Below are 16097 nucleotides of genomic sequence, written 5' to 3' on the forward strand. Positions count from 1 at the left end.
CTGCTCAAGAGCCACAGGGAAAGCCCTCCTAAGTAAATAAAAGTTATGAAGATTGTTTTACAGAAGATGAGACAGGGAATCACTGGCATTGTTGAAGGGGGGGAAAACTGAACCTCTACGAGTGAGTAATCTGAATTAACACAACTGAAAGATACGCTTTTTGGCAAGAACATTTAGAGCCCAATTTTCCAGACAAACCTCCATTTTCTAAAACGTCCCTGATTGACTCCATACGTTAAATATGGCCATGCTCTCCCCTGTGTCCCTGATTCCCCACAGTTCTCTGAAGAACAGCGTAAGCATGTTCTTACAGTTCATACGGGAAGCTAACATCTGGGTTGTGTCTTCGGTTGACCTAGGAGGCCGCATTTGTCAAAACTTGACAACACTGTGCAGAAAATGCCTCTCTAGGCTTCATCAAAGCCAACTTTTGTTGGTTCAGCTAACTAGGTGGTGGAATTCCCCAAGTTTTACATCTGCCTTTGCAAACACTTCTTCGAACTGGCGCCAGAAACCTCTCCCCTTTAACTCTAGGGAATGAAGTAGAAGAACTACTGGCAACCTTTTCTTTCTCCTCTGTTATTGCACAAGCTGGTGCTTTATCTTTCCCTTGTACTTCATGAATCCTTGGAATTATATCTCTTGTCTGAAGGGTGTTTTGATAGCGTTCACCCTTCCAGTTAGACCCGTACTTTCCAGGGCTGGCCGCCTGACTATTGTGTCCTCCAGCTCTTCAGGAAACTGTCCCAGTTGACCCCGCTGGCACTGCGAGCGCGGGACCCAGGTGTGCCCATCATTTGCTTGGTTTGCTTTAATCCTCTAGCTGCTGACAGAGAGGCACGGCAGCCCTTTAGCTTAGGTTTGCGTTAAGTGAATTTGCATCAAGTGAAAAGTTGCGGCAATCCTAAAACTGAGGATTCTGCAATCAAGTGGTAAAAATAACTCCAGCAGCCTCTGCCAGCTACAATAATAAGGCTTTCCTGAAGAAGCTTTGGCTAGCTCCTAGAATAACAATGTCACAGGAATTCAAGAAATGCTAAATCTACAGTTACGCAATCTAATTTCTGTTGTATGGCAATCAAACCTCACGCTCCAGGCCACTGACGGGACATAAGGCTAGAGGAGGAAGGCATCCCTTGTCCACGCTCATTCACGGCACGACACGAGGCAGCAAGCGTCACCGTTCCCCCCATCTTCTCTGGGCGCATTTGCTGTCCTCCACTACCTAAGGCAACACACTACCTGACATAAAGCAAAGCTCCGGGCCGGCCCAGCAGCTCGTGGCCCTCCGCGGTGCTCTCTGCCTCCGTTCTCAGCTCTACCTGCTTTTGCAGAAATCCCTTCCCTGGGTTTTGCTTCCTGGATGGCGGCTGCCAGCGCTTCCGGGGGATGGAAGCCAGGTTTTCCTGTGTACGAGAGAGAGGGATGTGCTGGCCGTTGCATTTTCCAAGAAAGAGGTGTACAGTACAGCTTCTCCTTTACAAGATTAAACAATTCTAAGAATGTACCCTTGTGTGGCTTATATCCTCTGGCTTTGTAAACTCAACCTGTGCTTTCCTGTAATGCCTTCAGTACACATGTTTTCTATGCTCTGTTCCTAACATCCTAAGCCAGTCCTCTTTGCCAGTTTGTCCGGAAAACAGGCAAATGGAAATAAGCAATTTGGCTTCTAGAAACTTGCATAAGAATCTGTGTGTGAGTGCCGAGCTCTGGCGAAGGAGGCTCTGAGCCCAGGAATGTACCTACTTTCTCCTTCCTGTATTTAGCTGACTAAGATTCCTAAACAGCGGCTCCACATCTTAAATTATAGGTTAGGACTGGAGCGCTGAGCCCACAGTTTGGATCTCTTGAGTAATTCAGCTGCAGCTAAATTCAGATTTTTCCAGGAGATGGCCCTGTCTCTCCCAACACCTCAAGCTCTTCCTCCCAGGATCATTATTCCCAGCTGAGGGACTGGATACCATTTGCACTAACCACGTGAGATGCTCGGGACTAAGGTAAATGGCTCCTTCTTTGAAGTTCTGCTTCCTCAGCTCTCACATGCTGCCGAGACCGGTGCACCTCTGTAAAGCTGCATATGTGAAATGAGGCAGAGCAGAACCTGGGAGCCTGAGTTAGACTGTTTTCCTTTACTGTATGCACTAATACAGAATAAATGACACTAGTGATGTTAAGACATTTATAAAAGCAGTACCTGTGGTAGCTGTTCACATGGTTTTGCAAGATTACAATCTGCCGCTAATGTGTCCTGTTAACTTTGCTTCGGAGGTAACCAGAATCCCTCTTTATCAGCTGGAAAGCTGATGGAAATTGCTGACCAGAAAAGGATACTATAGAAAAAAAACCAAAAGAATTGGAGGGCAGCTGAAAAGCGACACTAAATAACAGTAATGAGTAGGACAACCACTAACACTGCTAAGCAAATACTGTTCTACTTGAGAGGGAACAGTAAAATTCATGGGTATGCCTGCACAAAAAAATATTCTCCTGTGGCTTGGTCACATGCAATCATGAGCAAAACTGAAACCGTACATTTTCTATGGTAGGGGGAATAGTTTTTGACAAAATGGGATGTGATGGAAGGTGTCTGGAATAAACATTAAAAAATAAAAAAGTTCATGGTCTCAGGGGAAAAAGAGAGCAGACCCTTTCAGACAGGCAGAACTGATGAAGGACATTACTTTTTCAGACTCATAAAATGTGGTAACTGGCCAGTTGGCTACTTCATCTATGGAGAAAGGGCCAAATTGCTGCTTCCTTTCTTTCTTGCAGTGAAGGTGCAAACCTGAGTCTGCTCCCCTGCCCTTCTGCCCGATTCGTTTACCATGGAGCCTGAAGGCAACGGATACTGGTTTAATCTGTCATGCGTGGTGGTAAATCAGCAGGTTTACAAGCTATTGATTGATAGAGGGAATAATTGCGTGTGTTGTTTCCTTAAACTCTACAATCTTAAAAAGAACCTAGATGCTATTGAAGGAGTTATTAGTGACTGAGCGAGCGGTTCTAGTCAACCAAGCAGTTTTTCTTTTATCATAAAACATGTAATAAATTTAATACCTTTTCTGGCACAAATTAGTGACTGACTGTAAGAGCACTGAAGATAAAAATCTGACTTACAGTGTACAAGTGGTTATAAAATTCCAGTTCTAAAACAACAGTCCTTGATCAAAGTTGCATCGTTGCAGGGCACACTGATTAGAAGCTGAAACATTAATTACAGCTAAGGATCAGGCATACCTCTTATCTACGCTTAAATAAAAAGTAATAAAGAAGCAGAGATTTATCTTGAGGCCAAAGCGTCCTGAATTATTACTGACAAAGCACAACGACGTTTCAGTACATCATCTGGCAGGTGCTGCTCTAAACGTGAGCCCTGCTTATTTGGGAATGGTGCAAGAATAAAGGCCTACCTGAAATGAGCAGACAGCATAGGCAACCGCATTTTAGATAACGTGCGCTAGTGAGTATAACCCGCGGCAAGGAGGAGAAGGAGGAGGAGGAGGAGGAGGTCTGGCTTTCCCGATGAAGGTGGCTGCTCCGTGGCCAGGCAGCCTGGGAGGCACTGCACCATCAGCTGCTCTACTGAAGTGCTGACCCTCATCCAACACCATGAGATGTAAGAGCAGTCACATCACAAACTTCTACCTGCACTTCAGTAAAAGCTGGTTTTCAGTTGGTAATCTCTGATCTGGTCACTACTAAAGACACTATTTCCGTGAAAGACAGAAGAGATTAAGACACCTCAGGCTGAGCAGCAGGGTAGAGGGGAAAGATACAGGTTTGTGCCTTCTCTGATGGAAAGATGGATGAGCAGTGGTGATCTGAGTCATCCAGCTTTGATATGGCCTGTCAGGAAACAATGGAATAAGATGCGACACTTAAGGCAACACTTCTAAAAAAGTGGCAAAACCACAACATGACTAGCCTGTGCAACTCATCAGCACAGTTTACCACAGCCCATTACTGCAGGGTTTGGAAGGATTAGATATGTGAAATGATAGTTTCTCCATTAAAATGAAAATAAATATATGGTATAAAGTTTCCAGACTTGCAGATGTCCCAGGCCTTCAGCTGGGACAGTTCAATAGAGGCAGGATTTTCCAAAAACTGTTCCCTAGGTTGCCTTGCATTTTTATATGAAGCACCTTAGACCAGAATCTGTCAGAACTAATATACCACATCAGATGAAATGAACTAGTGCAATGAAAACATTTATATTTAATGTAAACCCATCTCCAGCCATTGGTAATCAAGGCCTGATCCAAAACAAGCCTCCTCAAGCCCCTAAAGAATAAGATTATACCTCGAGATGGAAGAGTCTTTCACAAGATTATTTGTACAGATGTGTGTAAGTCCCATGCAAAAGACTAAGAAATACATAGAAGTTCAGCTCTAGCATAAGTTAACTGATTCAGCCAAAGGCAATCGCAGTAACTGCAAGCTTTCTCATTTTCCTCTATTCCACTCTCCTCCCAAATATGCAATTAATACCATTCCTTGATATGTGAGACTCTACCTTTCTTCATCTTTTCTTTCTGCTTTTGTTACTGACCAAACTGGCCCTGGTGTTTGAGAAAAGGCGCAACTTAATAATCAACATTTTCTTGCTTGGTTGAGTTTAGTTTACGGCTTCAGGAAACAACTGGGAACAGTGTTCATGCAATCTCTCAAGAGCGCAAAGAGAAGAGAGAGAAAATTCTAGGATCAGGTCCGCACCCTGTTTTCAGGCTCTTCAACAAAATGGAAAAAGTTAAAAAAAGAAGAAAGCTTTTCTTTTTAAAATCTGTATTAATGTAATGCATCACTGTACTCTAAATGGTCTGCTTTCATATACTTGAATGATAGAAGTCAAATAGGCTGAAGCAATCAGAGTCACACTGTTTGAAAAATCAGGTTTCACAGAGAAAACACTGATTGCACTTTAAAAATATATTTCTCTTTTGGATAACTAGTCGTCACTTAGACTTGAGCTCACAAGACCTTTAAGCTGAGCTCCATTGCTCTGTGCTAGTCAGCCTGAGCTTTGCAACCGCGGCTACAGCCCCGTGCAGCTCATTGCCGAGACGGAGGTCTGAGGTTACTGTCATCAGTAACTGCAGGCTTGTAGTACCCGTGTCAGAGCTTTTTGCCTGCTGCCTTCCTCAAATCCTTCCTTGCAGGTTCAGGCAGGGACAAAGAAGCGAACATGTTGGAAGTTGTCGCTGCTCCATGCCTCGCGCTTCTGTAATGCTGCCTGACATGCCCTGAGTGAAAACTAGCCATTGACTGCACCTGGAAGGCTTTTAGCTGCCGTGGTCTTCATGACATCCTAATAACAACTAGGAAAGGGCCCTGGCAGGGGCTGAGCATGCCTCTGGGAGGCTCCCAAATGAAAGCAGCAAAGCATTCAGACAAGTGTTTCATTGTCTCTCTCAATTAAGCAGACAATACTACATCGGCACTGCTGTAAATACTTTAGCGTGCCAAATTGTGCCGTTTTGCCTCTCAGCCCTCACTCACGTCTGTAATAAATCAGGGCAAGCGTGAGCAGCTTTACATTTTAAGTAACCTTTAGGCACTGTGTGCTGGAGCAGAAAGTCCCCCCTGAGCCTCAACAGAAGTTGGTCCAGCCATGTCGATAGCAGCCAGCCCAGATGGGACACTGAAGAGCAGAGCAAGCAGGCTGGGATATGGTCCCATTACCCCAGAATAATCTGCCACCAGCCTATAGCTCTGGGACTGAAAGACAGGGAGGTTGACCCCCATGTGTCTTCAGCAGTCCTTCACAGATCTTTCTTCCACGAATGTGGAAGGGCAGACCAGTGTCCTTAGTCGCTGCAGCAACCTGTGGAAGTCGAGTTTCACATCTAGTTCAGCAGGTGATGGAAGAGCAGATGCTTATTTTATGGCAAAATCCTGGACAACCAAGCCAGTGGCTGCTGTAAAAGGGCAGCTTGGAGGGACAGGAGGGAGACTGATTGCTGTGGTAAAACGTGGTCCTTCCCAACAGCACCTGTTGCCAGTCCTGCTTGCCTTTCCTTGGCATCAGCAAAACCAACAAATTTGACATCCTCTCTTCATACTCTGCCTCATTTCCAGATGTCTCTGGCATCTGTTTTCTTCATAGGAGAAGCAGTACGGTCTTGGCCCTTCACTCAGAGGTAGCAAAATTCACCTCTTGCCGTTTGCTGCTGGCACACGGCAGCACAGCAGAGCAGGTTGACTGACTCTATTCCAGTTTTCCTTTAAGCGAATCAGATGTCCCTGTTCCAGCAGAGCAATGCCTATGAAAAGGGTGGGAGAATAGTGTTACCACATGTCGCTGAGAGCCCTTCACTACTACTCCTTAGAGCTGCCCTCTTGTTATGCAAAATGTGGCAACAGTAAGATGTTTTCAGTACAATTTCAGTAACCAGCCAAATTACTTCAGTGACCAGTCTTATGCTTTTTTGCTTGGTTTGGCCTATGCGTATTTTGCTTGCCACATTGGCTAATGGAAAATATGACTGTTCTGAAAAAACAAGCTTACTCTGAATTTCAGCACAGATGTGTAAACATAAGTGCAGCACACAGTACAAAATTGCCACTTGGACTTAAGAGGTTTCTTGGGCTCATTTTAAACTGAAGCAGTAAGATGTATACAAATGCACAGCAAAGCATCTGCTGGTTCTTAGCCACATGGTAAAGCAACTGTCCAGAACTGGGAATACTAGTAGACAGTCCTAAGTTATCACCCTTTGGATTGTGATACTACCAATGGTAAGCTGATTTGAGGAGAAAGAAGTCAAATCCAAATTCCTGCTCTGCTGAAAGCTCTACTGGGCCATAAGATATTCAGACAGACTGATCAGGCAGGTTGTTGACCAGCTCTGCTCAACGAAAAGATCCTCTTCCACTTCAGTAAGGGATTTTATCAAATGGCTGCTGTAGGAAAGCCCTTGCTCTCTAGATAAGAAATTCTGAAATAATTTTCATATAAAATACATTTAATTCTACTTTCTGAGGACTCTAGTACTCTCTTTCCCAGACACACAGAGAATTTTTTTTGCTTTGCTCCATTTTCCAGTCTAGTTCCAAATTCGTGCCAGTTTTGAAGAAAAGTGCACAGCACATTTTTATTCAGAAGTTGAAACACAGGTGTCTGGGGAGGTAAGGGATAGTTAGACTGGATGAACTACAGCACGAACCTTGTGCAAATCTCAGGGATGCTATAGCATTGCAGGAGAGACTAGCAGGAGGCTGAAACTATGTTTATTCTTTTTCTTCTCCCATTAGACTCCCAAAGGTTCCTGTTTGGAGTCAGTGAAGATTGCCATCGATACTGGTTACCGGCATATCGACGGTGCCTTTGTCTACTACAACGAGCATGAAGTGGGACAAGCCATCCGGGAGAAGATTGCTGAAGGAAGGATCAACCGAGAAGACATTTTTTACTGTGGCAAGGTGAGAAGCTGCGCTCAGATTATTTACACTAAATCCAGGATTTCTGTGAATGGGCTTTCTTAAGAATGCCAGTGGTCAACATCTGGCATGCTTCCAGATCCAACATTATTTTTCTTTCCTAGTATTACCATAATGCCACAGAGCTTTATGAGCACTGGGTTTGCTCTTAAGCACAGGAATCACTGTTGTTCTCAGTTTAAAGCTCTGTTGGCAACGGGAACCATGCAGCATCCATTCTGTCTAGTACTGTAGGTATCTGCAAGTTTAGACCATTGCTACACTCAGCGGTGCTGCCTAAGCTGTTACCGTCCCACGTGTTGTGCCAGCATGCCCATTTGTATAGTCACACACAGAGCCTGATCTGGACAATGAGCCTGCAAATGAGTTATTTTCTGTTAGAGCAACTCCCCGTACAGGTTTGCTGTGAGATTGCACAATGAAAGGGGGGGGAGCAAGCACGTGCATGCAAGTGTCTGTGTATGGGAGAACAGCAAGTGCTTACATCAGTACTACTGCCAGAAAATTACTCATCAAACTACACCCTTAGTTACTGTATCACCTGTCATTAAAAAGTTCTAGAATGATGAATCAACTTACTTGGAGAGAAGACATCATCACACTTCTGCTCTAGAGCAACGAGGCTGGAGTAATGCATGAGCTAGTTAATGCTTTAAATTCTTAGCTGTAAGAGTCGAATCTCTTGTAGAAGAATACAATTCTGTGTCCGATGAAGTGTCTGACAAAAACTGTTACAACTACAATGACTATATCCCAGGTATAAGAGAGAGAGAGCTCATTGCACATTGCAGAATAAAAATCAGATGGCCCCAGAAAATTCATGGTGCTTGTCCAGTTTCTAATGGAGTTTATGGCCTCAAGTTCCCCTTCCTGCAGTGCTTCTTTGAACATATCAGCTTCATATTTTCCCTTTCTCCTTTCCCAAATAAGACATAATCCACAAAAGTTACTCAACAGCCTTGGAAATAAATACCACGGTTCCTAGAGTGAAAGATCCCATGGGATAAAAGGCCCATTTTACTGTGAGAAATTTAGTTAAGCTCTATGATCTGGGAAACTAAGCTTTGGATTGGGTAGTTTGCAGACCAAGTGGATTTTCAGCAGCTATAGACCAATTTCCAAGTACAGCAATTTCCAATCTGTAAAATATGCAACTCTTTTCCAAGTTCCCTCCTTGGTTCTACTGGTAACAACCTTGCCATCCTGAGAAAAGCTTCACGTCATCAAATTTTCCACCTTTATCAGGGTAGTCTCTAAGGCTCTCATATGCCAACGATCTTGATTTGGATTGGTCAAAACATTTTGTTACAACTGCTTTATAGTTTCATTACTGCAAATTACCAGTAATATTTCAAATCAAAACCACAAAGTTGTGCCAAAAGTTTAGAACCAGATGTCCTAACAATTTTGAGTCTTTTAACTTTCCCAACTGCTTCCCCTGCAGTTTATTTTCCCATATAAACCTTTAGGTTCTGTGAAAGTGCTCTCTTGGTAAAATTTCCAAACTTACTTTATTTATTAAGCCTTTCTATATTCAGTTGTCTGATCTAATCACTAGAGGATTTTCCTAGTTGATAATCACTACTTAAACATTGAGCCCTCTGTGAAACTACATTTGATTTCTTGATTAAGTTCAGTTGTTCCCTAAACTGCAGATCCTGCAAGCCACAGGGCTGCAACACACAGTACCGTGAGAGTCAACGCCTGTGGTTCCAGCTTGTTTTCTGACTGTGAGATGGGACACACGTGGATTTATCTTTCTGTTGTGTCTTGTTTGTGCTTGACAAAACTTCAGGCACTCAGGGTGATAGTTCATTAGAGCATCTCTGTAGTCTTTAAGGAGTTCAAAGGCAAAAGTGGAAAATATTCTGCAACCAATTCAATCCATCACAATCCAGAATTTTCACAGGTTTCACTGAACATTTTCACAGCAGTTCTGAACTTCCCGTGAGGAGTGGGACTGGATGTCCCTTGCCTTATGAGCTTATGTATCTTTAGCTTTATGTACCTCACAGACTTATATGTCTTCTGAACTACAGGCAAGTATCAAGCCCCGGGTAGATACATCAGCCATTGATTGGTAACTGACTGATATGAACTGTTGCATCTTCTGGGAAACACGGCAGATCCAGCAGACCATTCTTGTAAGCAGTCTGCACAACAAAAGTTGGTTTTGTTTTCAGCCTTACTGACATCAGAAGTACTGAAAATTCCCAAGACCCTTCAGACTCAAGCCCCTCCTGCAGATCTTTCCTTAAACAAAGATGATGCAAATTGAAAGCTGGTCCATCAGCAGGGACTGACAAGAACAGCCCCGCCGAGTGGCAGCGTTACTGGAATAGCGACTTGGTGCAACTGGGCTGCATCTGCCAGTTGAAATCCTCAGCACTTGCACTTGGCTCTTGCTGCTGGCTGGCTGATCAGGCAGAGCAGCTCAGCATCCAGAAATTTTAGAGGTTTTATATCAACTGCCAACATCTCGCTTGGCTTATATAGCAAGACCTTTTTGGTCTCCTCTTTCATCCCAGGATATTTCTTTCATTAAACTAGAAGTAACATTTCCAAGAAATGTGGTGTCCTGAAATGCCAAAGCCAGCTGGCAGCCTTGACTGCTCAAATGTCTACATGGGTTCTACTTAGGTAGATAATACAATAACTTGTACAAATCATGAAAACAGTTATGAAACTCTTAAGTTTCCATGGCATCTATGTATTAACATAGTACAAATGTTTGCTATTTCTAAAGGCTGTTTCTTTAGAACCTCTGCAGTTTTTTTAAAGAGAAGTATATTCACTGGCAAGTACTGAGCTCAATAGCACTGGACTAGAAAGGGCGCTCGGAAAAACTGCTTCTAAACTATCAACATACCTCAGGTTACTAAATTTCTAAAACACAGTAACGAAGCAAAGTAAACATGAAGGGTATACAGACTCATTTCCTTACCTATATTTAAGTCCAAAACAACATCTTATTTTACATGTAAAATGCTTAATAACCACCCAGGCCAAAGGCTTTCAGGAAATCCAGTGGAACAGCTTAAAACTCTGCAGAAGGCCTGGTATGAATTTCCAGGTGCCAAACTCTGTTTTGGTTTGTCAGCCTAGGGCAGGGGTCAGACATGCTGCTCTCAGTACAACTGAACTTCAAGATAACGTGTCCTTGCCTCTGCTGGCAGAACTGAGCAGATAGTTATTCCCCAGGAAAACAATAATCTAGTTTAAAAAAAATAAAAAACATCTAAAATACTTTAAAACTTACCCAGGCTATGTCCTTTGACACCTATAATCATTATCTTCTCCTGAAAATGGCAATTCAAGTGGTTTGTGTCTCAAGAATTACTTCATTCTATACATTGGCATGTGGTGACTGCCAGCTTTGGTAGCAGAACTGGCTAGGCAATGACCGTACCAATAAACAGCAGATTTTTCCAGCCAATAAAGGTGCCAAAACCCTCAACATGACTCTACATGTCAGTTTTATGCATTGAAAAAAAGAAGATAAAATAGCCCAGCTTATTGTGTGCAAACAAATGGCACTTTAAACCTTCTATTGTGTGTTAATTCTGATTTTTGTCAATTTTAACTGCAGCAATCAGTTTACAAAGAGCTCTTGGTTACTAATTACCATGCTATGGTTTTATTCTTGCAAGAGATTTGCATCAGCAGAGTTCAGTTAGAGACAGTACTGAAACCTAATCAACTAAGCACACTCCATAGCAACCTCAGGGCATAACTCCCTAAGGAAGCAGTTGTGATTAAAGAGGCTGAAAAGGCTGTGCTTTAACTAGTCACACCTGCATTACAGTAACTAAACAATAATACATCTCTCAGTGGGGGGGGCGGTATAAATTAAAACTTCCCTAGGTCAGGCAGTCACTCAGGCTCCACGACCACAGGAGAAAACCAAAAGATTCTCTTTGTGCCGGGTGCTTGGCTGTTCAACAGCTAACTCGCATGATCTGAGCTTCTGCCTTCAAGCATAAAACTGACCACAGATTCCTTGTGGGAGCAAAGTTTTCCAGTGAAAGCATATGCTTGGAAAGCTCATAAAACAAAAGGAATCTGCCTAAGTTCATTGAGCAACAGTTTGCAATATACTCAACTCAGAAGAACCTGTCTTGTAATAAACAAATAGGTAATGGCTTTACCGGGGCAGTCCTGGGCCAGGATTCTTGCCTTAACCTCTACATCTGCCTCTGGCAGAGGACAGGGAAATGCCCCTCACCTTTGTCTTGCAGTGATGTAGACCACGATGTCTTTGCACTTGTGCTTAACTGGCTCTGTCAGAAGGACAAGGGGGGGGTGTGTGTAGATGGGGTGTCAGCTGGAGGATGCTTACTGTTCCTCCTGGCACCCAAAAAAGAGCCTGTGCTTGCCTCCCCAGCTGTGGAATACCTGCCACCCCCCAGAGCTGGTGCGTCCCACGCTGGAGAAAACCCTGAAGATCCTGCAGCTGGACTACGTTGACCTCTACATTATTGAGCTGCCAATGGCTTTCAAGGTAAAAAGAAAAATTGCCTGAAAAAAGTGCATGATTGGCTTGAGCCAAGGTCTCCATCTAGCATCTTCCTTGCAGCTTCCAGTCCATGTTGAAAATAGTACCTTGGCCAGATAATGTTTGATATATACTGCATGCATACATTTCTGTGCACTACCCACACAAAGAGAGGCTTATAGGTGGTGTGGAAACAGTTACTGACAGCTGTTGCACGGGGTCTCTCCACTAGAAGGACAGGTCTCCTAACTGGGGTTGAACACTCCCTGTGCTGAAGAATTACTGTAGCTGAAGCAGGACATGTGTCTTAATCCTCTCTGAGCCATGAAGAGGGAGTCACTGGAAGAAAGTGGTTATACAAGCAGTGAAGGGCTAGGGGCAAAGTTTGGAAGGGAGAGGGAAAGAGGGAAAAGCCATCAAGTTGATTTCCTTACTCTGTCCCAAACCCCAAATAGCCTCAGTAGTATTAAAGCCACTGGGCAAATCGTGGTTATGATCATAATCTCCTTAATTCCAGTGCTCCCCTCAGACAACTTCAGTAGATCACAGCTGATCCCAGACATGGGTTGTCCATCTTTCACTCTCAAAAGTTAAAGCCTGATATTCCTTCAGACTGCTGGCTCTGGGCAACTTGTAGCCAAAACCTTTGAATGCAAGGAGCTCGCATCAGACTTGCACACCTCCCTTGCAACAAGCTCTCAGAAGTCCCCAAACTTTCTGGTTTCACAGCCATTTGTACCTTGCTTTACAATTTTTCTCTGCAAGTACATGATATAAAGCCAAATTAAATAATACTGAAATTAGAAGAACAAGGTTCAAAACATATTTAAGTAGTTTTGAACCAATTAAATCCTTTTTCTTAGAGAGAATAGAGTCATGCAGTTAGCTGGCTAATTGTTTCTGTGAGATGTTTAAGCTCTAAACTGGCCTCTTTTTGCAAGAAGGGTAGTTCTCTGATTATTAAAATTATATTCTGCTATGGACTCCAAACTGCCAGAGGCATCAGATAGGAAGCAATTTACCAATGAAGCAATCACCTTAGACCTTCAGTTCCTTTTTCCCCAAGGAAGCCATATCCCACTAAGACCTGTATAGAAGTAACTGGACTCAGATTTTAAAACTATTTATATGGTCCCATGTATGGAATCCTTTTGGGTACATTTTTAAAAATTTCCCACCACTTTCAATTTCCTGTTTCCCTTTGTTTGTGTTTGTATTCTCTAGTAGTTCATTCTCCCACATGGCGAAGGTCATTGTCTCACAATATAAAGTTATAGACAGCTGGCTTTAAAGTAATGTACATCTGACTCCCTGAGGCCTGTATCAACAATCTGAGTTGTTAAAGGAGTAGCAGTCCTAGAGATTCATTCACGTCCCCTGTGAGAGGAGAGAAAAAAAGAAGTCGCTTTCTGCCTGAAAAATATACATTTTTCTGTGCCAAAGACAAAAAGGAAAACCCCCACCCTTTTGCAGTCGTGACCGGTTTCCTTCCTTTGCTCCCTTTCTCACAAATACACCCATCCCGCATGCGATGCTTGCCTTTGGTGAGGAGCGTGCAAGTGTAAGGTTAACAAACCCCTACTCTGCCCTAGTCTGCAAACGTTGGTGCTTTCCTGTCTCGCAAAAAGCCTTCTAGCAAAAGCAGTCTTTGCTTGAAAGCAGTGAAGTACTTGAGACAAAATTTACAGTCCCAGTCTGAAACCGGTAAGAGACGTGCCCCTGCAGAACCCAGCGGTGCAAACTGTTACAGGGGCTTTTAGACAGAGCAAGAGGAATCTGTTTTCGGAGAGCACCGCTCAGAGGAGGAAAGCCCCACCGTGCCAGCACTTTTGGGTGGATCAAGAACGGCTGACATCTGGGGTGACATTACTCACTGGCCTACCAACATTAGCCCACAACTCTCTATTCTTCCCTCATGCAGATTGCCTGTTCAGGACTGTTGTCCTTCCTCCCCTTAGCCCAGTGGTGGTGCTCAGCCCCTCTGCCCTACCAAGGCAGATGCCCAGCGGGAAGAGGTCTCCTCCGCGCCACCACGTGCCCCCTGCCTGGGGAGCTCATACCCCCTGGCAGGTTTTCTAGGGGGCATTGCTCAGATCACTCATCCATCAGGAAGCAGCTATCTGTGCACTAAATGATCTCCAGATCCCTCCCAACTGAATTATTCTGTGATCTAGCAGGAAAGCCTTACATTGAACAAGTCTCAGCCAAGTATCATCTTGTCATTTTAAGAGAACAAATCAAAACAGACCAATGGCCTCACAATTTGACTTCCTATTGCCTTCTGTTCATACAATAGGCAATCGCAAGTTGTTAAAATTGCTCTCTTGAGAAAGCCCACTTGTCAAAGACCATTTTGGGAACGCGATGGGATGTACAGACCTGTCTTCCTGCATCTGTGTTGGTGAGGAAATTATTACAATGGGAGCAGGGCTTTTCCTCTCAGCGGTTACCAACTACTGTGCTTTAAATATGTGAGTCATCTGGTAGCTTTTGGAGTGCCTCCAGACTTTGAACAGGATATGATATGATGTGATCCCTGCATAGTGGCGGTGACTGTACAGTGTTGTCCCACTTACTTCAGTACTCATATGGCAGCATGGTAGGAAGACACCCTACGTTCAGTCTAAGGTGCATGGCTATCTCCAAGAGAACAGCATTTGTGGGAATGACTGGTGAGGTGTAGTCCATGGGAACTCCAAGCTGAGAAATATGACCAACTTCTTTCAGACCTTTTCAAAGACCTAGTAACCACCATCCTGTCACCATCAAAACACTGCCTTTCTCTCAGCACTTTATCCCTCTTTATCCAACTGCAGACAGTCCTTCCATTCAGGAACTCCCTGGCATAAAAAGAAGGTAGCTTGGCAGAGAAAGTATTGCCTGGAGACTATTGAGCAGAGACAATTCTACTTCAACACCTTGTGCAGTTCCCTGGAGGCAGGAGGATAAAATCCACAATAGCTTGCACCACTTATGTCAGTCAAGATAAGTTCATCTTCAAGCACCACTCATCCTAATTTTGTTCACTTTTTAGAACACAGGTGATAGAAATAGAGGAAAATGGGGGGATGATAAATTAGCTAATGTAGTTGCTGCCTATTGGCTACTATAAAAAAAGTAACGTTGAACAGAAGTTAATGAATTAGAAGCGGAACAGAGTAAAAAGATCTTGAATTCAGACTCATCCCCTGAACACAAAGTCCAGCTGCTATGCATTGAGCTTGCAGTCCTTGGAGAGTCTGCTGGGATATCATGGGGATGAATGGTTTGTTCCAAAATACTGTGGGGTGGTTTTGTAAATAGGGCTTCTCCACCTCAAGTTATGATGACAAACAGTTTGCCTTCTATTAGAGAACTATACCCAACAGCCACCTACCCCCTTCTAGTCAAGACTGGGTTTTGGGGGTTTTTTTTCAGCAAGTCACAGCCACAAAGGCAACAAGTCATCTTAGTGGAATTCATTGAGGAAAACCAGCACATTTGAAGGAGACAGGCTTATGACTGTAACTTAGACTTTGGCCTCTGAAATCTGAGGTTGTGTTTTCCTTAGTCTCACTTTTCCCATGAAATGACTTGAATTTGAACTTCTTGACTGAATTGGGAGGCGCCAGTTACTGATCATATTAGTCACAGCTGCGTGTTACCAAGGAGTTACCATGTCAACATCTTGTACCCAGGCCTTTGAAATGTAGCAGTTTGCAGTCAGATCAAATGTCAAACAACACTGTAGCGGTTTTTTTATAAAAAGTGAAATTGTGATCAGACAAAAGGGAGGGAGGTGTTAATGCATTGCCTGCAACAGCAGTGAAATGACCAGCAAATAAGAGAAAGCTGTGCTCGTGAGATCAGCTCATAACTCATCTCTGAAGTCTTGTTTATAGGGTACAGAGATAGGAAGAAAGAGTTCCTACTGCCCACAGAAAGGGGGATAATGCATTTAAGAGCTCCACAGCCTGTACTATAGCTACACACGTAGCCCTCTACTAGTAGTGAGTAGCTCTTGGAAATGGTCCCTCCAACTGCTGGGAGCTAGACTGAACTGGTACTCTTCCCAGGTGCCTAGAACAGCAGCAGGATCAGGGAAAGGGCTGGGAAGAAAGGAGGGAAGAAGTGGAAGAGAATACAGGTTGATACTCTAACCCAGCCCTTTGGAAGGAAACCA

The 16097-nt window shown here is 43.7% G+C and overlaps 1 protein-coding gene across 1 annotated transcript in view; it reads left to right on the top strand.

Moving 5' to 3' along the window:
• AKR1D1 (aldo-keto reductase family 1 member D1) overlaps positions 1 to 16097 on the top strand; it is a 35567-nt gene that overhangs the window by 9466 nt on the left and 10004 nt on the right. Inside the window, exons 2-3 of the mRNA XM_069807512.1 lie at positions 7255 to 7422; positions 11825 to 11941. Of these exons, the coding sequence (XP_069663613.1) occupies positions 7255 to 7422; positions 11825 to 11941 (285 nt within the window). The remainder of the gene's footprint in view (positions 1 to 7254; positions 7423 to 11824; positions 11942 to 16097) is intronic.

The sequence above is a fragment of the Haliaeetus albicilla genome, chromosome 19 (assembly GCF_947461875.1).
Source record: "Haliaeetus albicilla chromosome 19, bHalAlb1.1, whole genome shotgun sequence".
NCBI lineage: Eukaryota > Metazoa > Chordata > Aves > Accipitriformes > Accipitridae > Haliaeetus > Haliaeetus albicilla.